Source organism: Trachypithecus francoisi, unplaced genomic scaffold (assembly GCF_009764315.1).
Source record: "Trachypithecus francoisi isolate TF-2019V2 unplaced genomic scaffold, Tfra_2.0 Lachesis_group16, whole genome shotgun sequence".
NCBI lineage: Eukaryota > Metazoa > Chordata > Mammalia > Primates > Cercopithecidae > Trachypithecus > Trachypithecus francoisi.
Window position 1 is genome coordinate 92,291,064 of NW_022681461.1, and position 27,272 is coordinate 92,318,335.

A 27,272-nucleotide genomic window follows, 5' to 3' on the forward strand; every position below is an offset into this window, starting at 1 on the left:
TTGATGTGCTGCTGGATCCGGTTTGCCAGTATTTTATTGAGGATTTTTGCATCGATGTTCATCAGGGATATTGGTCTAAAATTCTCTTTTTTTGTTGTGTCTCTGCCAGGCTTTGGTATCAGGATGATGTTGGCCTCATAAAATGAGTTAGGGAGGATTCCCTCTTTTTCTATTGATTGGAATAGTTTCAGAAGGAATGGTACCAGCTCCTCCTTGTACCTCTGGTAGAATTCAGCTGTGAATCCATCTGGTCCTGGACTTTTTTGGTTGGTAGGCTATTAATTATTGCCTCAATTTCAGAGCCTGCTATTGGTCTATTCAGGGATTCAGCTTCTTCCTGGTTTAGTCTTGGGAGAGTGTAAGTGTCCAGGAAATTATCCATTTCTTCTAGATTTTATAGTTGATTTGCGTAGAGGTGTTTATAGTATTCTCTGATGGTAGTTTGTATTTCTGTGAGGTCAGTGGTGATATCCCCTTTATCATTTTTTATTGCGTCTATTTGATTCTTCTCTCTTTTCTTCTTTATTAGTCTTGCTAGCGGTTGATCAATTTTGTTGATCTTTTCAAAAAACCAACTCCTGGATTCACTGATTTTTTGGAGGGTTTTTTGTGTCTCTATCTCCTTCAGTTCTGCTCTTAGTTATTTCTTGCCTTCTGCTAGCTTTTGAATGTGTTTGCTCTTGCTTCTCTAGTTCTTTTAATTGTGATGTTAGAGTGTCAATTTTAGATCTTTCCTGCTTTCTCTTGTGGGCATTTAGTGCTATAAATTTCCCTCTACACACTGCTTAAATGTGTCCCAGAGATTCTGGTATGTTGTATCTTTGTTCTCATTGTTTCAAAGAACATCTTATTTCTGCCTTCATTTCGTTATGTACCCAGTAGTCATTCAGGAGCAGGTTATTCAGTTTCCACGTAGTTGAGCGGTTTTGATTGAGTTTCTTAGTCCTGAGTTCTAGTTTGATTGCACTGTGGTCTGAGAGACAGTTTAGTTTCTGTTTTTGTACATTTGTTGAGGAGTGCTTTACTTCCAATTATGTGGTCAATTTTGGAATAAGTGTGATGTGGTGCTGAGAAGAATGTATATTCTGTTGATTTGGGATGGAGAGTTCTATAGATGTCTATTAGGTCTGCTTGCTGCAGAGATGAGTTCAATTCCTGGATATCCTTGTTAACTTTCTGTCTCGTTGATCTGTCTAATGTTGACAGTGGGGTGTTGAAGTCTCCCATTATTATTGTATGGGTGTCTAAGTCCCTTTGTAAGTCTCTAAGGACTTGCTTTATGAATCTGGGTGCTCCTGTATTGGGTGCATATATATTTAGAATAGTTAGCTCTTCCTGTTGAATTGATCCCCTTACCATTATGTAATGGCCTTCTTTGTCTCTTTTGATCTTTGATGGTTTAAAGTCTGTTTTATCAGAGACTAGTATTGCAACCCCTGCTTTTTTTTGTTCTCCATTTGCTTGGTAGATCTTCCTCCATCCCTTTATTTTGAGCCTATGTATGTCTCTGCATGTGAGATGGGTCTCCTGAATACAGCAGACTGATGGTTCTTGACTCTATCCAATTTGCCAGTCTGTGTCTTTTAATTGGAGCATTTAGTCCATTTACATTTAAGGTTAATATTGTTGTGTGTGAACTTGATCCTACCATTATGATATTAACTGGTTATTTTGCTTGTTAGTTGATGCAGTTTCTTCCTAGCCTCGATGGTCTTTACATTTTGGCATGTTTTTGCAATGACTGGGACCGGTTGTTCCTTTCCATGTTTAGTGCTTCCTTCAGGGTCTCTTGTAAGGCAGGCCTGGTGGTGACAAAATTTCTAAGCATTTGCTTATCTGTAAAGGATTTTATTTCTCCTTCACTTATGAAACTTAGTTTGGCTGGATATGAAATTCTGGGTTTAAAATTCTTTTCTTTAAGAATGTTGAATATTGGCCCCCACTCTCTTCTGGCTTGTAGAGTTTCTGCCGAGAGATCTGCTGTTAGTCTGATGGGCTTCCCTTTGTGGGTAACCCGACCTTTCTCTCTGGCTGCCCTTAAGATTTTTTCCTTCATTTCAACTTTGGTGAATCTGGCAATTATGTGTCTTGGAGTTGCTCTTCTCGAGGAGGATCTTTTTGGCGTTCTCTGTATTTCCTGAATTTGAATGTTGGCCTGCCCTACTAGGTTGGGGAAGTTCTCCTGGATGATATCCTGAAGAGTGTTTTCCAACTTGGTTCCATTTTCTCCCTCACTTTCAGGCACCCCAATCAGACGTAGATTTGGTCTTTTTACATAATCCCATACTTCTTGCAGGCTTTGTTCATTTCTTTTTCTTCTTTTTTCTTTAGACTTCTCTTCTCACTTCATTTCATTCCTTTGATCCTCAATCACTGATACTCTCTTCTAGTTGATCGAGTCGGTTACTGAAGCTTGTGCATTTGTCACGTATTTCTTGTGTCATGGTTTTCATCTCTGCCAGTTCGTTTATGGACTTCGCTGCATTAATTATTCTGGTTATCAATTCTTCCACTCTTTTTTCAAGATTTTTAGTTTCTTTGTGCTGGGTACGTAATTCCTCCTTTAGCTCTGAGAAGTTTGATGGTCTGAAGCCTTCTTCTCTCATCTTGTCAAAGTCATTCTCCGTCCAGCTTTGATCCATTGCTGGCGATGAGCTGCGTTCCTCAGTTGAAAATGCAGAAATCTATTCATTTATTTTTATTCTTTTTTTTTTTTCCTGATTGGGTTAATTTGAAAGCCTTGTCTTCAAGCTCTGAAATTCATTCTTCTAGTTGTTCTAGTCTATTTTTAAATCTCTCCACTGCATTTTGTAATTCCCTAAATATGTCTTTCATTTCTGGAAGTTCTGATTAGCTATTCTTCAAGATCTCTACCTCTTTAGAAAATTTTTCATTCATATCCTGAATTTTTTTTTTTTTTTTAATTTCTTTGTGTTGGCTTTCACCTTTCTCTGGTATCTCCTTGAACTCAAGGAAATAACCAAAGCTTAATAATCAACCATTTGAATTCTTTATCTGGTATTTCAAAGATTTCATCTTGGCCGGGTGCGGTGGCTCATGCCTGTAATCCCAGCACTTTGTGAGGCCAAGGTGGGTGGATCACCTGAGGTCAAGAGTTTGAGATCAGTCTGGCCAACATGGTGAAACCTCATCTCTACTAAAAATACACACAAAAAATAGCTGGACGTGGTGGCACACACCTGTAGTCCCAGCTACTTGGGGAGGCTGAGGCAGGAGAATCGCTTGAACCCAGGAGGTGGAGGTTGCAGTGAGCCAGGATCACGCCACTGCACTCTAGCTTGTGAGACAGAGGGAGATCTCATCACAAAAAAAAAAAAAAAAATGATTTCATCTTTGTTTGGATCCATCACTGGAGAGCTAATGTGATCTTTCGGGGGTGCTGCAGAACCTTGTTTTGCCATATTACCAGAATTATTTTTCTGGTTCCTTCTCTTTTGAGTAGACCATTTCTTCTAGTTATTATAGAATTTATTTTTATTTTATTGTGTTTTTTAAAAATTTCTTTTTACTCCCTTAAGGATCTGACTTTAATGTTTACTGTAGCCTAATTCGGCTCTTGGTGCTTTCAGGGTTGAAGATTCTATGTAAGCTCCTTGGTTATCGGGAGTCTTTGTATGATGGCCTTCTCAGATGCTAGTTTGTTGTAACAATGTGCACAGTGTGTGAGCAAGTTTACTGTCTCACATGGGGTTGGAACGGCAGAGTTTTCTTGAAGCTTACTTATTTCATTCCCCTGTGGTATGCACCTTTTTGTTTACTTATTTTTCCCTAGTATTTTATTTACTGGGTTGAACAGTCTGGGCTTCAGGCCAGCAGAGGAAGTATCCCTGTGTAGAAACCAGCTGTGGCTGAAGCAGGTGGGTAAATGCAGTACCCAATGGTGGGCAGAGGTCCCAACTTTGTCAGAGGTGGCTGTGGGAGCTCTCACTGAGAAACACTGAGGTTTTATCAGGGGGAAGGGTGGGAGCCACCTCAGCTCCCCTGCCAGGCCAGCAGGAAAGCTATCTACCTCCCAGACACACTCCTGACCATGTTCTAGCTATTCAGATCAGAAAGGTACCTTTTTTCATCTGCAGGAATGTTGATGTTCCAAGTAAGAAAGAATCGTGACTCTACCTCTTGTGCAAGCCTGAACCTGGAGAGTGCTCCTCCTATGGGGATACAGTCACCCTGAAGTGTTCCAGAAAGGCTATGCATAGATGCACTCACCCCAAGCTCCCATGGGAGAAGCCCCAGCTGCGTCTGCAATGGTGGATGAGGGGGAAAAGAAGTTCCCTTCTCTGAGACTCTTCACCAGCAGCAGGCTTGGTGCCTGGATGTTGGAGTAGAGCTGCAGACTTTCCCTGCTAAGCCCAGGACAGCAACTGTGCCCCTGCTGAAAGAAACTTCCACCAGCAGAAAGATCTGGGACTCAGGGCCTGCCATCCAGAGTCTTTTATCCCATGGGATATTCCCTTGATGTAGTATACTCCCCTTTCTCCTAGAAGTAGGAGTCCCTGAGAGCCAGACTACTGTGAATTCTGTTGCTCTTCTGGATCTAGTCACCTAGAGGGGCTGCCACACTCCAGGCAGGTACTAGGGAATGTCTGCAAGGGATCTAGTTATGTGACCTGTCCTCAAGTTTCCCAAAGTAGGTACTAGCACTGGCTCTGATGTGCGTTGTAGGGAAGTGACACAGACTCTATGAGAGTCCTTGGTTATAGACAGCTTTAGTGTGTTGGCTTTCTCAAATGCCAGTGGTAGTAAGCAATGACCTGGTCACATGAACAGACTCAGGACCTCCTGGTCGGCCAGGGTGGTGCAGACAATGGTGATAGCTGAGGTCAGGCACAAGTTTCCTCCTTCCTGGGTACAGTGTTATTCTACCTGGAGGTGCTGTAATGGACTATGTTGGCCTCTAGCCACGAGGTGGCACTTGGAAAAGAGCACCAGCTGTGGTAGCAGTGGTGGGATTTGTGCTTGCCTTAGATTCTTAAGGGAGGGTATTCTGGTTTCTCAAGCAATGGGTAGGGCCATAAAGCTCCCAAAAGTTTCTGTTCTTTGTGTTAAGCTACCAGGGCGGGTGGAGGGGCAAAGCCAGGTGGAGGCTGAATAAGGCAGGTCTGTGCTCTGGCTCTCCACATGCAGGGCAAACAGCGGCCCCTGTGGAGCTCAAGGGGCAGCTCTCTGGCCACTGGGATATTATTCCAAGGAGAAGCATAGCTGTTTCTACTGTACAGAAGAGTTTGCACAAGGAGTGAGGAGTAGCAGGTGGCATTAGCCCCACCCAGCTCCCATTAACATGACAAGACAGATCTGACACTCCTAGTAATCCACTAGCAGCAGCAAGCTAAGGTCCAGGCCATCTTGCTTAGAACTAAAAATTGCCCTAGGTCATAAGCCTTCCCTGCAGAGATACTATGTGAGGTACTGCATATGTTAATTAGCTTGATATAACCATTGTAGAAGGTATGTATATATTTCAAAACATCATGCTGTACACAATAAATATATACAATATTAAGTCAATTTTAAAAAAAAGTGTACAGACCATGTTTTTTCTTTTCTTTAAATTTCTGTAGCCTACTGCTTGGCTCAGCATTAGGCTCTGTATTTAATAAAGATTTATTGAATGAACAGGCACACAAGTGAAAAATGCTTAGAAACATGTTCTGCTAAATTGGGCTCAGATTGCTGTCCAAATTCCTCCAATAGAGGACAATCACCTCCTCCTTATGGGAAGATCTATATAATCACAAAACAGCTGGACTCAAAGAGGAGCCTCAGCTAAGGCTACTAGTTTGTTGACACTTCTATGCAAAGGTCAGCAAACCAGAGGATATTCAGCATGGCTGAAGAGGGTGTGTAGAGTGCAGTGTTAAGAAGAGCTTTGAGAGGAAGCTCACTAAAGTCTGGAGTGTCATGAAAAGTCCAGCTCCTGAGCTGCTATTGGTCTCCTGCACCTCTAAGTCTGACCATCCCCTAGAGCTTCATTAATTCTTCTGAGTTAAGCAAAAACAAGTCTAAAATTGTTCAAAAGATAAGAGCCTAAAGAAAATCAAAATAACCATAAAAGCAAAGAAATTTTCCAATTTAACTAGGGTCCATAGAAGGTTGGTTTGGCTGGCACAATTTAGGACATGCTCAAAAACCAAAGGCCTTATTCCCTACTCCCCTTACAGACCTTTGGCTTCTCCCTTTCTGTAGGGCAGAAGCTGACAGGAACATCCAGGCAGATGGAAATTGGGAGTTGTGCTTTTCTACTCTGACTACATTTGGAATCTGGGACCAATGATTTCTCATCAATGCAGTAAAGGTAAAATCAGTCTTGTTTGACGGAACTGCTAGACATTACTTTCAGTGCTTCTCAATCATAAAACCTTTCCTGGGATAGGAGACAAAGGTTTGGGAGTTATATGAAAAGTCATCAGAAACAAAATGCCTTGGTGATGCTAAAAAGCAATTTAAATCTAAATGATTCAAACCTTAACCCCTTCTGTTTAGGGCTGCCACATTTAGCAAATAAAACATTCAGATACAAGATAAGTATGTTCCAAATACCAGATGGGACACACATACTAAAAAGTTATTTGTTTATACAGTGGCATGATCTCAGCTCACTGCAACCTCTGCCTCCTGGGTTCAAGCGATTCTCCTGCCTCAGCCTCCCGAGAAGCTGAGATTACAAGCACGTGCCACCACGCCTGGCTAATTTTTGTATTTTTACTAGAGACAGGGTTTCACCATGTTGGCTAGGCTGGTCATGAACTCCTGACCTCAAGTGATCTACCCATCTTGTCTTCCCAAAGTGCTGGGACTACAGGTGTGAGCCACCGCACCCGGCCACTGGGAACTTTTGATCTGTCTTTACTAAACAACTTTATGAGATAAAATTTATAAACCATATAATTCACCTATTGAAAGTGTAAAAATTAGTGGTTTTTAGTACGTTCACAGTTGTGCAACCTAAATGTCTACTTTTGTGCTTATTTAAATGCTCTTTTGTAGAGTATTCTGTTACTAAGATTCCGATTAACTTTCCTCTCTACATGCTACAATATCTATGCCCTCTTCCTTCCTGGAGTTCTTTTTCTTTTTTTCCTTTCTTTTTAGTTTCTCTTAGTTATTTTCCATTTGTGATTATACTTTTTTCTTTTTATTAATTTTAAGAATTACCCAAAGTCATATAAAAAAGTACTGTAAAAGATTCAAAAGCAAAAATATATACAGAAAAAACTTAAAAGTTTCCTTTCCTGTGCCTTCCACTCCTTTTTAAAATTTTTTATTATTTATTATTATTATTATTATACTTTAAGTTCTAGGGTACATGTGCATAATGTGCAGGTTTGTTACATATGTATACTTGTGCCACGTTGGTGTGCTGCACCCATCAACTCGTCAGCACCCATCAACTCGTCATTTACATCAGGTATAACTCCCAATGCAATCCTTCCCCTCTCCCCCCTCCGGCAATCAGGCAAGAGAAGAAAGAAAGGGTATTCAGTTAGGAAAAGAAGTCAAATTGTCCCTGTTTGCAGATGACATGATTGTATATTTAGAAAACCCCATCGTCTCAGCCCAAAATCTCCTTAAGCTGATAAGAAACTTCAGCAAAGTCTCAGGATACAAAATTAATGTGCAAAAATCACAAACATTCTTATACACCAGTAACAGACAAACAGAGCCAAATCAGGAATGAACTTCCATTCACAATTGCTTCAAAGAGAATAAAATACCTAGGAATCCAACTTACAAGGGATGTAAAGGACCTCTTCAAGGAGAACTACAAACCACTGCTCAGTGAAATAAAAGAGGCCACTCTTTCTTTTCCTAAGGAAACCACTCTAAATAGATTGGTGTATATCCTTTGGGTCCCTTCCATTTCAAGGATTTTGTATACAAATATTTGTGTATATATACACATCTCTCTCTAAATATATTTTTAATGAGATCCTACTAAATGTATTGCTCTGCAAGTTACCTTTTTCTTTTTACACTATGTATTGGTCATCTTCCCATGTCAATACATATAGATTTACTCCAATCTTTTGAATTATTACCTAGTATTATTTAGCTACCTCTCAATAATTGTTGATACTTTTTATTGTTGTTTTGTGGTGTTGGTGGTGAAGATGGTATTTGCAGAAGTGTGTGGAAGGTAAAGGAAAAGGGAAGGGAAGGGAAAGGAGAAATACAATAATGGGACAGTCTTGCAAACTCTCTAGGACAGAGAGAACCCTGTAGGCACTATGCTAGGCAGACAATCTAGCGGAATCACACAATACAGATGTAAAACAGCAAAGCATGTTAAGGCAGGGTGTACATAAGATGTTAAATGAATTGCAGAGACCCAAGATAATTAAAATTATATGTCCACACAAAAACTTGTACACATATGTTTACCACAACATTATTCATAATACCCCAAAAATGGAAACAATTCAAATGCCTATCACCTGATGAAGAGATAAACAAATTGTGGTATATCCAAACACTGGAATAGTATTCTGCCATAAAAAGGATATATGCTACAATAAGGATGGACCTTGAAAACATAAGTGAAGGAAGCCAGTAACAAAAGGCCACATTTTACATGATTCTATTTATATGTCAAGTCCAGAAAAAGTACAAAAATTAGCTGGGTGTGGTGGCATGTGCCTTTAGCCCCAGCTACTTGGGAGGCTAAGGTGGGAGGATCACTTGAGCCCAGGAGGCTCAAGCAATGAGCCTCAAGTTGCAATGAGCCAGGGTCACACCACTTCACTCTAGCCTGGGTGACAGAGAGAAACTCTGTCTCAAACAAACAAAAACTGTAGAATCCAAACATTACAGGAATTCAGGAAGGAGAGATAAAGGGGCGCAGGGCAGAATTGTTGGAAAGGGCTTCATGGAGAAGGACTTGCACTAAACGCAAGAGATGAACACAGGTTAATTAGGTAGAGATGCAGGGGACAGTTTCGTAAGCAGGAAAAAGGACTTAATGAAAGGCTTGGCATTGAGACTGGACAAGTTCTATGATAGTACAGTAAGTATGAACATCTGAAGGAGGCAGAAAACAAGAACTTCAAGTCAGGACTTTAACATTAGGATAATGATATTAAATTTTATCTCAGAGAATCCTAGAAAGATTTTGAGCAGGGGAAAATGTGATAAACTGGAATTTCAGAAACATTAATGTGATAGATTTATAGGGGAACAGAGTGCAGACAGAAAGACCACTTAAAAGATGGCTGTAATAGTCAACACTTAAAATGATGAAAGGCTGAACTAAGAAGTGGTAGAAAATAGAAAGGAGAGGCCCGGCATGGTGGCTCACGCTTGTAATCCCAGAACTTTGGGAGGCCAAGGCGACTGGACCATTTGAGGTCAGGAGTTCAAGACAGGCCTGGCCAATATGGTGAAACCCCGTCTCTACTAAAAACACAAAAATGCTGGGCATGGTGATGTGTGTCTGTAATCCCAGCTACTTGGAAGGCTGAAGCATAAGAATCACTTGAACCGGGAGGCGGAGGTTGCAGTGAGCTGAGATCGTGCCACTCCACTCCAGCTTAGGCAACAGAGCTAGACTGTCTCAAAAAAAAAGAAAAGAAAAGAAAGCAGAAAGGAGAGGGTAGACTAGCAAGATGTTAGAACTGGCCAGTATTTATGTACCGTAAAATTTCCAACCAGAATAGGCCTGAAGATTCTGAATATTCAAAATAGTGTTACCTGCCAAATTATTGGGTTTAGCACTGTTGTTTTGTAAATTCAGGGCAACAGACCAAAATCTTGGGTAAACCAGTATTAATTGCTTACTGCTCAAAATGACAGAAGCAGTAACTCTACCTGCAATATGTAGTCCTAGCCTACCTATAGTGATTTATGCCAGGAAAACTGGTTTCAATTCTTTTTCCTTGGTAAAATGTTTGGCTTTTGAAATAACACACATTTATAAATGTTCTTAATTATCTTTCTGATTGAAAGTGTCAAGCTCTTATAGATTAGTTTTTACACATTTACCAGTGTTTATCATTTGGCAGATACTGTCCTAAATGCTTTACAAATATTACCTAATTTAATCCTTACAGCAACCTTATGTGGTAGCACTTATATTATTATCCCCATTATAGAAGAGGAACTGTAGCACAGAGAAATTAAGAGATTTGCCCAAGATAATGTGGTAAGTGGTGGAGCTAGGATTCAGACCTAGACAGCATGACTCCAGAATTCATGCTCTTGACTACTATGCTTCCCACATGGTATTTATTTCACTGCATTTATGGCAGATATTTGATATTTATTGGTGCTATTAAATATGCTGTTAATTAATTAATAAGTTTCCATTCTGTCTAGTTTTGTTGCCATTGTATTGCCATACCTAGCACAGTGGCTGGCACTTATTTAGTAATCAATAAATATTTGTCAAATGAATTGATCAGTCTTTATTGATGATTATTACATTTTTCATTTGCCTGGAACTTACCACTCCCGAAAGTATTCTGCTCTCCATATTTTCTGTTCATAAGAATATGCAGAGCAGTTGATTATCTTTTGGGTTCTTCAGCCCTTTAGCTCTCCTAAGGGTAGCAGAGGACTCCCTGGTTCTCCTTTGGATGGAAGCTTCCTGACTTTCTCCTTCTGGAACTAGGGCCAATGTCCTTAACATGGATTCCTTCCATGAAGAAATCGTACAATTGCCCAATGACAGCAAGTAAAGAAAGTACACTCGCCTGTAATCCCAGCACTTTTGGAGGCCGAGGTGGGCAGATCACGAGGTCAGATCGAGACCAGCCTGGCTGACATTTTTATGAAACCCCATCTCTACTAAAAAAAATACAAAAAATTAGCCGGGCGTGGTGGGCACCTGTAGTCCCAGCTACTTGGGAGGCTGAGGCAGGAGAATGGTGTGAACTTGGGAGGTGGAGTTTGCAGTGAGCCGAGATCACGCCACTGTACTCCAGCCTGGGCAACAGAGCGAGACTCTGTCTTAAGAAAAAGAAAAAAAAAAAAGAAAGTACACTGTGACCTTTAATCAGTGAACTGATTTCATTCTGCACCTTCTCCATTCCTCAAAAGGAAGCCTAAATCTAAATCTTTCTTTTTCAAAATTTCATGTTAGAAATAATTTGTTGTTGTTGTTCTTACATAACAGGCAGTTCCATTCTTTCAGAATGGAAGATGGCTGGAGTGTGATTAGTCCTGCTCCCTTTAGGATTTTTTTTTTTTTTTTTTTTTTTAAGATAGAGTTTCCCTCTGTCACCCAGGTTGGACTGCAATAGCACAATCTTGGCTCACTGCAACCACTACCTCCCAGGCTCACGTGATTCTTGTCCCTCAACCTCCCAAGTAGCTGGGACTACAGGCATGCGCCACCATGCCTGGCTAATTTATTTATTTATTTATTTTATTTTTAGTAGAGACAGGTTTTGCCATGTTGGCCAAGCTGGTCTTGAACTCCTGGCCTCAAGTGATCTGCTGGCCTTGGACTCCCACAGTGCTGGGATTACAGGTGTGAGACACCACACCTGGCCTCCCTTTAGGATCTTGATTCACCAGAGGAAAGCACAGAAGTGGTATGGAAATCTTCCCTAACTACAGAGACAGATCCCTTTGTTCTGTACACAAAAAGGTTGCAAAGGAGGACCTTATCTGCCTCAACAGCCTTTTTTCACACTGATCACCTCTTTTTATAATAGCAGGAGGCAGTTATGAAGAATGGGGGAGAGAAGGAAAGGTACACAAGTTTTACTGGTGAATTTCCAAATATAAAAGTTAAGAGAATACTCAAATTAGGATTTTCAGATGATAAAACAGTGGAGCTTATACTTGTAAGTACAAAGTATTTACTTTTGAAAAATATATTTCCTTTCCTGATCCTTTGTTTGGTAGGTTAACAATCTAATTGGCAGGTTGATCTGTCATATGTGCATGTACACACACACACACACACACACACACACACACACTTCAAACGTAATGACAATGACATACTCAGATACATTTTCCTGAGTTTACCTATGTTCATCTTGTCTGTCCTCACTTTGGCTTTCAAATAGAGACATTGCAGAGTAGACCAACTATAATTCCATGGAATTTCTATAAAGGAAATAAAGATTCAGAATATGAGAATTTCTCATGCTGATACTGTGTCATTCAAACACATTCTTAAGAAACTTGGAACTTGATCCCTGAAGTCCAAAATGATCTATCTCTAAGACACATATGGTAATTTGGAATTCACTTTATTTATCTTCATCATAAAGTTCTAGTTTCAAAGCTTGGGAAACAGATTTCATTTCCTGACAACTGAGTTGAAGTTGATGACTACAGTTGTCAGAAAAATCATCTGAAACCTAGAAACAGGTGAAAGAAATTATTGGGTGATCTTTTAGTACAGTTTTGGGTTTATATCTTTGATTAGTTTTCTATTGACTGGACTATTTTATAACTGGTTAGGGCAGAGGTTAACTTATAGATTTTTATCTAGTAGTGATAAGAATGTTTTATGTCTGGTGGAAAAGATGACTCCAAAGTTTATGACTTATTGCACTTTAGGACATTAATTAGTTTTGTATATAATTCAGAAATCGTATTTTAACATTCCTTTATTAAATTGCCTATAAATACTTAGCTCTTAATTTTTCATTTGAACTTATCTTAATATCTTACTTGTTCCCTCATTAATTAATAAATTAAATAAAATATTTGAGACCTATTCATTTCATATTTATATAAAAGTCAAATTTTTTAATACTTGGAAAAATTATACTTTATGAAATTCCATGATTTGCTATACAGACATATCCTTCTTTGCCTCCTGTTTTTCTCTCCATTCTTAACCCAACTCAGAAAAGGCCAATAAAGTATACGTATTTTAATCCATTTATTTTAGGTCCCCTAAAGTATAGATGAGTCAAGACTAGAAAACTTTATAGGTATTTTCACCTCAATTATCCCAGACATCCCAACATAGCGGGGAAAGTCATCATCTTGAGAGAGGTGTAAAGTCGAAGTAAAATGGTGTTCCCAGCCATGATATATTCAACAGCTAGAAAAAAAAATAACCTTGACAATTGTGATCACTTTGGAAAGATAATACATCTTCTAGTTCTGCCCTCAGTGAGTCTCAAGTGACCTCATTATGAATACAATTCAAATTTCAGGAATCTAGGCAGAGTTGCATCCTAAACCTTTAGGAGCTAGAAAGTTAACAGCAGTTAGATATAAAACTACAGGAAATGAAGTACTGGGCATTGTGACAAATTGGTAACCAAATGCTTCCTATAAAAGTATCCAGATTTTTTTTAAAGAAAATTAAATACTGTGCAGGCCAAACAAAATTTACTTGTGAGTCTGTGGGCTACAAATTTTGTACCCCCACTTCAGGTCTGTCTCTTCTATCCACAGAATCTGTGTTCTCCTAAACAATGTTAGCAGTTCCAATATCACCATTTTCTGGGCACCCAGACCTACTCCCAGTTGCCTGTACTCCCAGAGCATGCATGGGGTTCCTACCACTGCTGAAAAAGGAAAGCCAAGGATGGGATGGCCTGAAGTTCTGGAGGCTCTCCCACCCCTTCAGGGCCACTAACAGCTTTGAGAGGGTAGTCTGCCCAACTCCCTATAAGCAGCACACCTTGAAATGTGAAATGGGTATAAGGCATATACCAGCCAACTAGGGGCCTGAGTAATGACTGTTCCAGTTGGGACCAGGTGCTTATCAATCTTGTGATGTTTTCTGCACACACATCATGTCACATGGCAGCCAACTGGAAAGTATATTTAAGCTGTTAAACTCAGAGAAAGCATGGAAGAATGTGAAAGGAAAGGAGGAAGAACTGAGGTGTAGAAGGAAAAAGGGAAGAGATGCAGCAAAAAATAGATTAGAGGGTCTCTTTGAACCTATTCTAGTTCAGAGGGCTGCTTGATTCACAAATTGTTCTAAAAAGTTAAATTATAAAAAGTGGACTAGGAGCCAGAAACTTGGGTTTTAGTTGAAAGTCTGCTACTAATTAACAACAGTGTGACTTGGGACAAATTATTAACAACTTTCTGCCTCAGATTTCTTCTAAAATAAATTTTTAAAAGTAAATAACTTAGATACAGGGTAGAGAAAGACCAGTTAATAAATTTGTCAGAAAGAGGTTTAGGGGTACTCACATATTTAGAATGAAGTATAGCATTAGTCTTCATTATGGGGCTAAGATAGAAGAGTTGTGAGAGAAATTAATGGATGAAATTGCCTGCCACAGTGCTTGGCACAAAGTAGTCAATCAATAAATAGCAATGGTTAAATATTTTAACATACATACCCACCATATTACTAAAACAATTTAAAGTCTAATAATATTGCGTTACAGAAAAAACTGAACCACTAGAACATCTATATATTGGTGGTGATATTAAAAGGTGGACAACCACTTTAGAAAATAATTTGGTCTTATCTAAAAGGTTGATCAAGCATGTACTCCATATCTTACCATGTCCATTTTTAGGTGTATATCCTAATGAAACTCTTATAACGTGTCATGCACAAGGATGTATGAAATAGCACTGCTTATAACAGCAAAACTGGAAACCAACAAATGGTTATTAACAATAAGATCAGTAAGTATCTTCTAGTATGGTCATACAATGGAAAGCTCTACAGCAGTGAAAATGAGTGAATGACATCAACATTGATAAATCTCAGGAGTATAATATTCAGGGAAAAAATCTGCAGAAGAAGACATGCAGTATTATATCACTTATATACATAAAGTTAGAGATCAAGGTAAACCTATAAATAAAAGTAAGAAAACAAAAAACAGAAAATTCAGGACAGAGGTTAGAGAGAGGGAAAGGGATAAGATAGAGAATACTGGGAGCTTTAGGCTATACTTGTGCTTTTGTTATTGCTAACTCTTTACAACTACACATTTGTTATTAACCTTACATCTATTCAATATATAATAATAAAAAGCTGAAAAAAAATGAAGTGAATTCACCAACTATAGGAAAATACTCTTCCTATCTTATTCAGGAGGGTAATTTTCAAAATAATCTTTACTGAAATACTATGTCCAATTTGGGGCACTAAATTTTAAAAAACGTTTGGAGATTTTAAATTTACAGAGAATTGCAAAAATAATACAAAGAATTTCTATATACCTTTCACCCATACTTTATCCTTATATTAGTATCTCACAAACCATAGAATAATTAACAAACAATTTAACCTTGGCATACTATTAACTACCGTATCGAATTTAATATTTTAGGCCGAGCGCGGTGGCTCATGCCTGTAATCCCAGCATTTTGGGAGGCCGAGGTGGGCGGATCATGAGGTCAGGAGATCGAGACCATCCTGGCTAACATGGTGAAACCCCGTCTCTACTAAAAATACAAAAAAATTAGCCGGGCATGGTGGCAGGCACCTGTAGTCCCAGCTACTCAGGAAGCTGAGGCAGGAGAATGGTGTGAACCTGGGAGGCGGAGCTTGCAGTAAGCCGAGATCGCACCACTGCACTCCAGCCTGGGCGACACAGTGAGACTCTGTCTCAAAAAAAGAAAAAAAAGAATTTAATATTTTACCATTTTTTCCCACAATTATCTTTTTTTGTTCCAAGAACCAACCCAGGACACCATATTGCATTTAGTTGTTATGTCCCTTCAGTCTCCTCCAACCTGTTACTGTTCCTCATTCTTTCCTTGCTTTTTATGACCTTGATACTTTTGAAGGGTACTAGCCAGTTTTTCTGTAGAATATGCCTAAACTTGGATTTGTGTGATGTGCCCTTCTCAGTGCATGATATCATGAGGAAACATGCTGTTGGTATGTATTCTTGGTGGTGTGAATCTAGATCACTTGGCTAAGATAGTGCCTTCCAGACTTTCTGCTATAAACTTACTATTTTTTCCCTTTGTAATCACTAAATATCTGGGGACACAATCATGACATGTTAAAAAGCATGTTGAAAAACCTAAGAGTAATAAAAGAGGTGCCAAAGAGGATTTAAGGAATAGCACTAGCCTCCATAAGACATAGTTGTAGAAACTAAAGTTCTTTCACTTAGACAGGAGAATCCAAAGGTAGAAATAACCTGTCCAACCTTGAGTTGATAGTCTCCAAGCTTCCTAAACTGTAGATGAAATTGCATAACATAGATGGCCGAAACTAGGGGTTGGGAATAGGGTGCTGACCTATTAGCCTACAGTCTTCCCAGTGGCCTTATACTACAAACCGACTTCAAGTTCCCCTAAGCCACAGTTGTGATTCTGTGCTGCCAGCATCCTGCATGCACCACACTTACTTGTACACAAAAGGCTGGTGAATATATTAAGCATAAAATACTTAATATTTTGTATTGGGGGCAGACTTTAATCACAAGTCTTTGTTTATATTTAGCTCAGTCTGAAAACCACATAAAATATAGCAAACACAATGAAACATAGAAATGACATAACTGTGACACCAGCATAGCCAGACTCTTAGGACTAAAATAACCTAGACTGTGTCCAAAGAAGTCATAATGAACACTCAATGAATAAATCTGTCTTCTGGAGAAAAACATCTCATCAACAAAAAAAAACCAGCACAGGGCCAGGCACAGTGGCTCATGCCTGTAATTCCAACACTCTGGGAGGCTGGGGTGGAAGGACTGCTTGAGGCCAGGAGTTCAAGACCAGCTTGGGCAATGTAGTGAGACCCCCATCTCTCTCTATATATCTTTTAAATTAGCCAAGCATGGTGGCTCATGCCTGTAGTCCCAGCTACTTGGGAGGCTGACGTGGGAGGATCACTTGAGCCCAGGAGTTTGAGCTTACAGTGAGCTATGAAGACACTACTGCACTCCAGCCTGGAGAACAGAGTGAGACTCTGTCTTTTAACAGCAACAACAACAACAAACAGAACAAAAAAATATCAGAGGAGATTACACATGAACAGAATCCTGGTTGGCTTAAACGCTTTTGAGAACCTGAGGAAAGGGCTCTCACAGAAGCAGATATGCCTATCATTCCCTAAAATAAAAGCTACATTTTCCCCAAACTGTTGTATAAAATTACAAAAACTTCTAATCTACTCTGTCCGAGTTTCTCTGAATTAGCTATTACACCCAATGCACAAATCCCCAGAGTTATTCCAGAAATCAAGGTTCCCCAACCTGATTCCCAGCACATGAATCTCAGCAAAGCTAACAATTACAGAAGAAAACAAAAGGTTTTTTTTTTTTTTTTCCTAATGCTATGGAAGAACATATACAAAAAAAAAAAAAAAAAAAAAGGGAAATAGAAAGAAAGTCTTATCCCAAAATGCATTTAAAAGGCACAGTCCCAAAACTACCAGCACTCCACAGGACACTTCTCAGTTAAACTCCCTGTCTCGTCCCTTCCTCATTTCAACTACAATGTCTTTCTCACAGCAAAACACTCTAGGAAAACCTTCTAAACTTAGGAACTTTAAAATTCTGAGAGTGGTGGGAAGATGTTCAAACAGCTACTAGTCTATGATGCCATTTAGATGACTAGATCTCCTTCAGTTTATTACTTCTGATTCCCAGCTTTTGAGAATTTGCCAAATTATTTTATTGTAGGTTTTTTTTTTTCTGTTTCCTCTACTGAAGGAAAATGAGTGAGTCTCAAAATCCTCATTTACAACTTTCTCCTTCCCAAAGTGGTTCATGGACCCCCTGATAACTTTTCAATAAACTTAGCTTTGGTTTCAAATAGTTTAAAGCAAAGAGCTGAAGATGAATATAAAATAATATTTAAACACAAAATGGAATAGCGAGGAATCTTCAAAACACTAGTTTCTTAGCTACCACCTTTTTCTATTTCCAACCTCACAGTCTCCCTCGGGAGTTCTCAGTCTATAAGGCAGGCTTTATAAAGTAACTGTGTGCTATAAATACGCCTCTGTCTACAGTTTTCACTTGGGTCTGAACAAATATTGGAGGTCACACCATGTCCTTCTGGCACTTGTAACTTCTCAATCTCACAAAGTAAACGCCTTATTAGGTATCATAATACTGATCCTTTGGGATGGCTTTTCTTCTATTTCTTTCGGTCTATAAAAATGACTGAATGTTTACTGAGCTAGTCTTAACTATTTTGCACATAGTAGGTAGTTAACAATGTTTGTTGGCTGGGTGTAGTGGTGGCTCACTCCTGTAATCCCAGCACTTTGGGAGATCGAGGCAGGTGGATCACCCGAGGTCAGGAGTTCGAGACCAGCCTGGCCAACATGGTGAAACCCTGTCTCTACTAAAAATACAAAAATTAGCCGGGCATGGTGACATATGCCTGTAACTCCAGCTACTCGGGAGGCTGAAGCAGGAGAATCGCTTGCACCCAGGAGGTGGAGGTTACAGTGAGCCGAAATCGAACCACTGCACTCCAGCCTGGCTGACACAGTGAGACTCTTTCTCAAAAAAAAAGTTTGTTGAAGAGCATCTTAGAAACCAAGTGTTGTGCTTTCCTTTAAACAAGTGTTACTGGTTTTAAAATCAGGAGCAAGGGTGAGATAAAAAAACAAACAAACAAACAAACAAAAAACTCTAACAGGAAGTTTGGAAACCTCAGTTCTGTTTCTTAGCTTGGAATCCTAAATCATTTATACCTAAAACAAATGATTCATTCCCAGTTTTCTAGCTTTTCTCATCTACAAAAAAAGGCAATACCTGTCACTTTCCTTCCTTACTGAAGAAAATAATGTAAAGCAGGGGTTTTCAAAAGGAATTTTGAAAGGGGAGGTTTCTCAGAGGCTGGAGTTAAGTGCGAAGGGGAGAAGGAAGAGCAAGAGGGCACTTTCACTCAGCTTGAATAACTGCTTTTATCTGGAATATTCCATATATTTTCCACTGAAAAGGTAGAAATGGGGTCTGCTTTTTCTCAGTGGCAGGAGGGAAACTAATAGTCTGGTTCAAAAAACAAGAGACAAAAATAAAGTGCTTTTATGATTGGTTCCTATGGGTCCCATTTATTTGCTGTTCTAGTTATATTCTGTTTGGAAGGATTTATAACAAATTAGTAACAGTAAAGTAACTAAGTAATTGGGAGGCAGAACACTAGGGGTAGAAGGGAGACTCAATTTTCACTCTATATCCTTTTGGCTACTTAAGGTTTTGTAAAACAACTTTGTGCATGAATTATTTTTTCAAAAAATGTGAAGACTGCAACTTCCTGTAAACAATATTCAGTGCAGGGATGATATATGTCTCTTTAGAGAAACAGAACCAATAGAAATTATCTATCTATATAGAGAGAAAGAGATATATTTATATATACATATATAAAGTCTACATAGAGAGATAAAAATATACATCTCAGGAAACTCAGGTAGGACTTTGAGAGTCTTGAGGCAGGATTCCTTCCTCTTTGGTAAACCCCAGATTTTGCCCTTAATTCCTTCATCAGATGAGGCTCACTCACATTATAGAGGGTAACCTCCTTTACATAAAGTCAACTGATTGTAGATGTTAAGCACACTTACAAAATATCTTAACAGAAAAAAATAAAATTTTTATTTTTTTTTATGTTTTGGGGACGGAGTCTTGCTCTGTTGCCCAGGCTGGAATGCAGTGGCGCCATGTTGGCTCACTGTAACCTCCACCTCCCGGGTTCAAGTGATCCTCCCACCTCAGTCTCCCAAGTAGCTAGGATTACAAGCCTGCACTACCACGCCTGGCTAATTTTTTTTTTTTTTTTGAGATGGAGTCTCGCTCTGTTGCCCAGGCTAAAGTGCAGTATGGCACAATCTCGGCTCACTGCCAGCTCCACCTCCCAGATTCAGGCCATTCTCCTGTCTCAGCCTCCCGAGTAGCTGGGACTACAAGCGCCCGCCACCACACCAGGCTAATTTTTTGTATTTTTAGTAGAGACGGGGTTTCACCATGTTAGCCAGGATGGTCTCCATCTCCTGACCTCGTGATCCGCCCACCTCGGCCTCCGAAAATGCTGGGATTACAGGTATGAGTCACCAAACCTGGCCGTGCCAGGCTAATTTTTGAATTTTTAGTAGAGACGGGGTTTCACCATGTTGGCCGGGCTGGTCTCGAATCTTGACCTCAAGTGATCCACCCACCTCGGCCTCCCAAAGTTCTGGGATTACAGGTGTGGACCACTGCACCCAGCCAGAAAAACCTAAATTAGTGTTTGATTAAATAATACTATGGCCCATAGATGCTGAAAATAAATAAATAAATAAATAAATAAATAAATAAATAAATAAATAGTAATACTGTCAGAGGTGTTTAAACACCTCCATCTTGAATAGAACCTTGGTAAAATAAGGCTGAAACCTACTGGGCTGCATTGTCAGACAGTCAGGCATTCTAAGTCACAGGATGAGATAGAAGGTCAGCACAAGATACAGATCATAAAGACCTTACTGACAAAACAGGTTGCAGTGAAAAAGCGAGCTAAATCCCACCAAAACCAAGTTGGTGATGAGAGTGACCTCTGGTCGTCCTCACTGCTACACTCCCAACAGTGCCATGACAGTTCACAAATGCCATGGCAATGTCAAGAAGTTACCCTATATAGTCTAAAAAGGGGAGGCATAATCCACCCCTTGTTTAGCATATAATAAAAAACCCCATAAAAATGGGCAACCAGCAGCCCTTTGGGCTGCTTTGCCTATGGAGTAGCCATTCTTTCATTCCTTTACTGTCTTAATAAACTTGTGTTGACTTTGCTGTATGAATTTGCCTCAAATTCTTTCTTGCGCGAGATCCGAAAACCCTCTCTTGGCCTTTTCTGTAGAGACACGGTCTCGTTATGTTGTCCAGGCTGGTCTTGGATTCCTGATCTCAGGCGATCCTCCCACCTCAGCCTCCCAAAGTGTTGAGAGGCGTAAGCCCCTGTACCTGGCCCTACGGATATGTCTTGTCAGGCAATCCTTCTTACAAAGTTGTCTCTAGCTGAGCTCTGGTAACAACACTTCCCACCTTTCCCCTTCAGGTCTAGAAGTGCTACTGATTCACCACTGTTGCTAGTCTGTTTCACCATTCCTTGTTAGTCTCCTTAACATTGACCATACCTCTATATGGGTTCTTTTCAGTTCAACCATTTTAAACATCAACTATTTTTCTGCCAGGACCGTGATACACTAGAAAAATAATAAATGGCATATTTTCTTTTCCTTTATACTTCCATTCATTCACGTCCCAATATCTGCAAGAAAATCTCCTCTTTTTCCTCTAATTCAAAGCTTCCCATCCTCCCAAGTCCAACAAGTCTCTCTAAATACTCCATTACCTACAGAGCAACACTGTTGTTACCACTCTTGTGCAGGACCTAGTGTGACATCAGCACTCTTGTCCCTCTAGTTCTATGACTGTTCAGCTTTGCCAGTCTGGTTATCACATCAGGGCAATAAGCTCTTTAGGGGTAGGGAACTTTAGCAATTAGAATTGCAAGTGATAAACATATTTTAGCTGGAAAGAGCCTTAGAGATTACCTTGTTTTACAGATGAGGACGTTCAGGCTCACACAGGGAAAAAGTCTTTCTCACACAGCTATATAGTGACAGAGTTAAATCTAGAATCCAGATTCTTCCTACTACTTCACCATGCTTTGGCACTGCACTGGGTAATGAGTAGGCACTTAACATGCTGATGACTCACTTTTAAATTTATAAGGGGTTTTTGTCTCTTTTTGTTCAATGCTAGGCCTCATGCCTAGATGAATACCTGGCACATAGTAAGCGCTCAAAAAATATCTGTTGCATTTGAACCCAGTACCAAGCAAGACAAATTCCTTGGAAGTTAATTAGAACTCAGAGGATAACTTATAATAATCCCCTATACATTGAGAGAAAATGTATAGTTTTTAATGTGCTTTCATATATATGAGACCATTTGGTCCCTCTGAGGTAGACATGGCAGGAATTATTAGTCCTAGATGACAGATGCAAGTTATTGAGGCTCTGAGAAGTTAAAGGTCATCTCCTGACTAGAATGTAGCAGAACTGGGCCCAGTCTTCTGACTCCTACTTCAATACCATCTCCACTATTTGCTGCTTTTTCAACTTTGCCTGTCTGCTTCTGGAGTTGGGAGGATCATTCAGGGAGTTAGTCCGAATATTCACAATGAATACGTCGGCGACAACTTAAGCTGAAAGATGTGATTTTTCTTTCTTAAAAGCCCACGGTTAAAGGTACTTCTGTTCTAATTCTGATTAGATATAGCCTACAGAAATCAGTGGCTAATTCAAATCTGAAAGCTTGCTGAAGCCATGGGTAGCCAGCCAGAGTTTGACTCTTCCCTCTAGAGTAGGTATCCTATGCCGAAGAGTGGGAGGGAATGATAGCAAACGTGCCACTTCAGATCAAGTATGGGACAAGGATTATGACTTCAGAATCTGCATAGTGCTGGAAAAGTGGAAAACTCCCTGACTTAACAAGAATGTGCAATTACTGGAGGTTTGGGGGTATCTGCTTCATAACTGGAAAAATGTGTGCCCTTTAGGAGTTATATGGGGGATAAAGCCCCCCTTTCTTAGATAATCTCGACAAATATGTCCTCCGTGGGAATGTCTGGAAAACCAGTATACTCGAATATGGGGAGTGGTCTCAAGAAAGTATGAGGATGGACAGCTACTGGAAAAACTGAGATGGAATAGTCTCTCATGAAGGAATATTGGGACGGAGAAGGCGATAACCTCTACTCGGGCGCCCCCTTTGGACTCCTCTTGCTCACCGTCACCGCCCAGCCTCCGACTCCAGCGACTGCCATCTTAACACTCCTTCCTGCGCAGGCGCCCTAGAGCCTCAGGTTCCGGCCTAGAGCAGGGCCCCGCCCACAAACTACGCCCATCTCCCATGAGCCTGCCCCTGGCCACACCCCTGTCCTCAGGTGCCGGACCCATTATGTTTCTCCAAGGAGGGGGCCCCTAGCTGCCGATTTGGCTTTGAAGTACCCGTACTATGCTGACCGCTGAGGGAATGGAGATGAAACACTCAGATCCTGCCTTTGGGTAGGTCACCGGCTGATGAGGGGAGAGAGACAAGTAAATTATAACAATGTAGAGTGCTGTGGAGAGGCGTCCAGATATCAGAACCTAGAAAGCAGTGGAAAAGGCTGGCTGACTTTCCAGCAAGGGGAGCAGCATGTGCAGGCACGGAGGGGTAGGAGCGCATGGTGCGTGTCGGGGACTTGCCGGGGCAGTGCTTTAGAATAGCTGCAGGATAGCGGCAAGGGGGACGGTGCCTGCTGCACACATATTGGAGAGTCCTGGAGTTTCAGCCTGGAGGCTATCGGTGATCACTGAATAGTTAATTAGGAGAAGGACTTTATATTAGAGTGTGTGAAGAGAGCAGGGTAAGAACGGAAGCAGGGGATTATCACAGTAACTCAGACATGAGGACGTAAAAGGTGCCACGACTCTTGTGGTAGTCGTGGGAACTTGAGGCGACCCAATGGATTCAACAGGTAATTTTGACGCAGAAATGTTAAGTGGTTGGCTTGGGAGAGGAGCAGGGAGGAGGAGGTTTTTAAATGAGCAACTGAACTCTAAGGATTTATTTAGCAAGCAGTGGAGGCGGAGCAACCCCGCCTGGTGCCCCGTTAGTCCCTGCCCCACAAGTAGTGATGGTGCAGGTTAAGAGAGAGGTGAACACCATCTTTCTTGTTTCAGCTTTCCCCATTTCCATGCCAGGAAGCCTTTTACCTTATTTCTTCCCCTTTGGGAGTAGGCATTCTACTGCAGCTCTTCTTCCTTGAATAGAGCCTGAATGAAAAGCCAAGGTACAGTCCTAAGCCTAATCTTCTGTCCTATCTGTGGCAGCCTCAGTCCTCTGCCAAGACGGGCAGGCACACCTCTCCCCAGTGGGCCCCCGCCTTGTCCTCACAACCCAGGCTGTGATCTGTCCTAGCGATTCTAGACAAAAAGAAGAGAAGCATGGACGAGTTTTCACCAGAATACCTCTACTGCTACTCTTTTGGACCTTTTGCAGGAAGCCGGTGCCTTATGTCCCATGACTCTCTTAATTAGATTGGTGGTCTCAGCTCTAGGACAGGATGTTAGCCCAGTGGTGCTTATCCAGAACCACTTTAGGCTTCACCCACTGGCTGTCAGGTATGGGGGTGGAGGAGTGAGAAGCAGCAAAGGACCATTAGGCCAAAATCTACCATTAGAGATGACAGTCATTTCCATGGCTTTCCACACATTAGCAAAATTACCAAACCCCAAAGGCTGCTATAAGATAATTTATTACAGACTAGCCTATAATCTGTAACAATGGCACATATAATAATTAACAACAGCAAAGATGCTTGGTTTCTTGTTTCATGTAATGACCAATACATCTGTGGACAATGTCGAGTCCTCAGGAAGTCCAGGAGGCTGCTACAGAGGAAATCCAAGAACCATGTCACATCTCTGAGCAAGTCTTGAGAAGTCCATTTGACTCTCTGAAAGTTTGTCTCTGACCTCCCAGGGAATGTTGAGGGCCTCCTCCATCCAGCCTGTACAGAGGGATCAGAGTCCAGGCTCCTTCTACAGGGTTGAATATCTGAGGGGAATAGCAAATGACCCAGATGAATCTAGACCAAAGTCTAGATTCCCTCTGCAAGGTGGAGGATGGCTAGAAGGCAGTGGACACAGATGAGCAGGACTTTTTCTAGACTGGTTTCTATTTGGCTTTGTTCAGGGCCTACCCAAGAAGAAAATACTCCTGGATCCTTCAACTACCCCTCAGGTAGATACATGTTAGAACAGCCTGTCACGTCCTGAAGCATCACTCCCCTGCCTAGAGGAGTGAGGCAGGGAGACTCCCAGGCAGGTGGCCCCTAGTGCCTGGGGTCCAAAGAAATATTCTTCTCAGGGCTTTGAAGCACCATGTGAACCTGGTTCTACTCGTGATACAATCTGGGGAAAGGCATTAGCATAGTTCATTTCTAGAAGGTATCTTGTTCAGTTTCAAAGCCTTGTTCTCATTGGAGCCACAGAAAATCAGTGGATTCTGCTCAAGGGACAGTCTAAATTCTACTCTGTGTACTCCTGCCCTGGCCATACTCCAATCCAGACCACAGGGCTCAGCAACAGGCTCAACTGACTACCCAGCCAGCCAGGCACAAGTTCCACACCCTCTATACTTGTTTTTCTAATGATTGGTGTGTATGTGTCTAACTGGATAAGCTGTGGCATGGAGATGGTAAAGGTGGGATGAGGAGTGGAGGGGTGTCTACCAAGAACGGCTGACACTCTCAGAAATGTTTGTCCTTCTCTCTTTGTGGAAAATTTCTCCATATGGTAACCCCACATACCAGCCCCTAGTACCACAGTCCTGCTGGGTCAGGGCTTCATGACCCTTTCTGTGAAAAGCAATATCACCACCACCCCAAATTTTTCCTTAAATATCTTTAACCGAAGGGGTCAGCCTCTTGACTGCAAAGATCCTAAGCTGGTTACACAGCTAACTCCCACTGGCCTTGATTTGTGAAATTGCTGCTGCCTGATTGGCACAGGAGTCGAAGGTGTTCAGCTCCCCTCCTCTGTGGAACGAGACTCTGATTTGAGTTTCACAAATTCTCGGGCCACCTCGTCATTGCTCCTCTGAGACAAAATCCGGAGAATGGTCAGGCCTGTCTCATCCATGTGGATCTTCCGGCCCAAGGGGCACCAGCAGGCACAGCTGCCCTTGGCTGTGACATCCCTCAGAGGCATCACAGCCAGCCCTAGCATGCGATCTTCCCGGGCAAAGCAGTAATCCTTCACGCATATCTGCAACTCATAGGACTCGGGCCCCTCTTCATTTCCCAGGAGGCTGTGAGCACAAGATAGAAGTTAATGAGGCCAGAGTTGAGAGTCTTCAGCTGATTTCACCCTAGTCTGCCATCACCCGGGGCCCTCCTCCCCCCTCCCACCCCTCAAGTCTTACCCCCCATCCCAGAGTCCTGCAGGTCCCCCACCCTGTAACTTACAAGTGGAATGTCTCATTGTACTTGGGGGCCCAGTTGTTGCTTTTGGACTTGGTTGTGAACTTCCTCTTCTTATCACTTTGGTGTGGGCCAACCATGGTCACCTCCACAAAAGGCCGGAACATACCCGCTGTCTGCCACTTGAGGTCATTGGCAGCCACCACTGCCCAAACAAGGGACACCTGTGAGGGATCCCACCAGGAATTCCCAGTTCTTGAACCCCAGGTGACCTTCCCCTTGGAGGAGGGCTGAGATGAGCAGCCCCTGCTTTTGAATGATGAGTGAGGCCACTGGGCAAGGAAAGGGCAGACCTGTAAGTCCATCACTCACCTTTCACTGTGACCTTGTGCTCCCCAGTACCAGGGTGTGTAAACAAGTCCACCTGAATAGAGACTTCTCCCACAGGATCGTCCACACCAGACCCTGAGGGACAAATGGAGAGATGATCCCCCATCGGAGAACTCTAGGAGGTAAAACTGAGGGGTGAGGAGGCCACCACCCTATACCCAAAAGCAAGAAGCAATCACCACAGTAACCATGGGAAGTAAGCAATAGAAGAAGGGAAAGAAATGGGATAAAGAACAAGGCTGTGTCTTGTAACACAAGTTAAGCTGACAGCATCTTAGGCACAACATTTTCCAAAAGTGCACTAAGACTCTCTCTCAAGGATCCCCAAAACTCTATCTCCTAGGCTGAAGGATTTTTCATTAAAAGATGTTGGGGTAGGACAGTGCCATCACCTTGTATCTGTGTCTGGGAATTATGCTGACTTGGTGGTGTCTCTTAATGGAAAAATTGTGGGTCTTCTCTAGCCAAAAGCAGCAACCTTCCACCTATGCCCAGGATTCCTAGAGGTCCCTGCTTGGGAGGCTGCAGGATTCCTAGAGGTCCCTGCTTGGGTGGCTGCTGTGCTCTGAAAGACTTCATCCCCCTCAAACCTGGGCCCCTCTATAGAATGAACTCCCCAGTTCCAATCTCTGAAAAGAGCCAATCTACAGGCCCCCCTTAGCAGAGACCCCACCCTATTTTAAGAAAACACCGGGCCGGGTGTGGTGGCTCATGCCTGTAATCCCGGCACTTTGGGAGGCCAAGGCGGGCGGATCATGAGGTCAGGAGATTGAGACCATCCTGGCTAACACGGTGAAACCCTGTCTCAACTAAAAATACAAAAAAAATTAGCTGGGTATGGTGGTGGGCGCCTGTAGTCCCAGCTACTCGGGAGTCTGAGGCAGGAGAATGGTGTGAACCTGGAAGACGGAGCTTGCAGTGAGCTGATATCACGCCACCGCACTCCAGCCTGGGCAACAGAGTGAGACTCTGTCTCAAAAAAAAAAAAAGAAAAGAAAAGAAAAGAAAAAAGAAACCACCACAATCTTACACCCCAGAGAAAA

The 27,272-nt window shown here is 41.6% G+C and overlaps 2 protein-coding genes across 6 annotated transcripts in view; both read right to left on the reverse strand.

The window, feature by feature from the left end:
• Window positions 1–22,728, reverse strand: part of LOC117099018 (phospholipid-transporting ATPase FetA-like) — a 119,539-nt gene extending 96,811 nt beyond the window's left edge. For both annotated transcript variants that reach the window (XM_033238181.1, XM_033238180.1), the window contains exons 1-2: window positions 22,660–22,728; window positions 11,995–12,075 (exon numbers count right to left, since the gene is read on the reverse strand). In XM_033238181.1, the coding sequence (XP_033094072.1) occupies window positions 11,995–12,004 (10 nt within the window). In that variant the 5' untranslated portion in view covers window positions 12,005–12,075; window positions 22,660–22,728. The remainder of the gene's footprint in view (window positions 1–11,994; window positions 12,076–22,659) is intronic.
• Window positions 22,729–24,153: 1,425 nt separating this feature from the next.
• The window catches only part of UNC13B (unc-13 homolog B), a 173,616-nt gene continuing 170,497 nt past the window's right edge, over window positions 24,154–27,272 (reverse strand). Inside the window, exons 37-39 of one of the 4 annotated variants that reach the window (XM_033238183.1) lie at window positions 26,212–26,304; window positions 25,885–26,044; window positions 24,154–25,727 (exon numbers count right to left, since the gene is read on the reverse strand). In XM_033238183.1, coding sequence (XP_033094074.1) covers window positions 25,442–25,727; window positions 25,885–26,044; window positions 26,212–26,304 — 539 coding nt within the window. In that variant the 3' untranslated portion in view covers window positions 24,154–25,441. The remainder of the gene's footprint in view (window positions 25,728–25,884; window positions 26,045–26,211; window positions 26,305–27,272) is intronic. The other 3 variants (XM_033238185.1, XM_033238186.1, XM_033238184.1) reach the window with 3 other exon arrangements.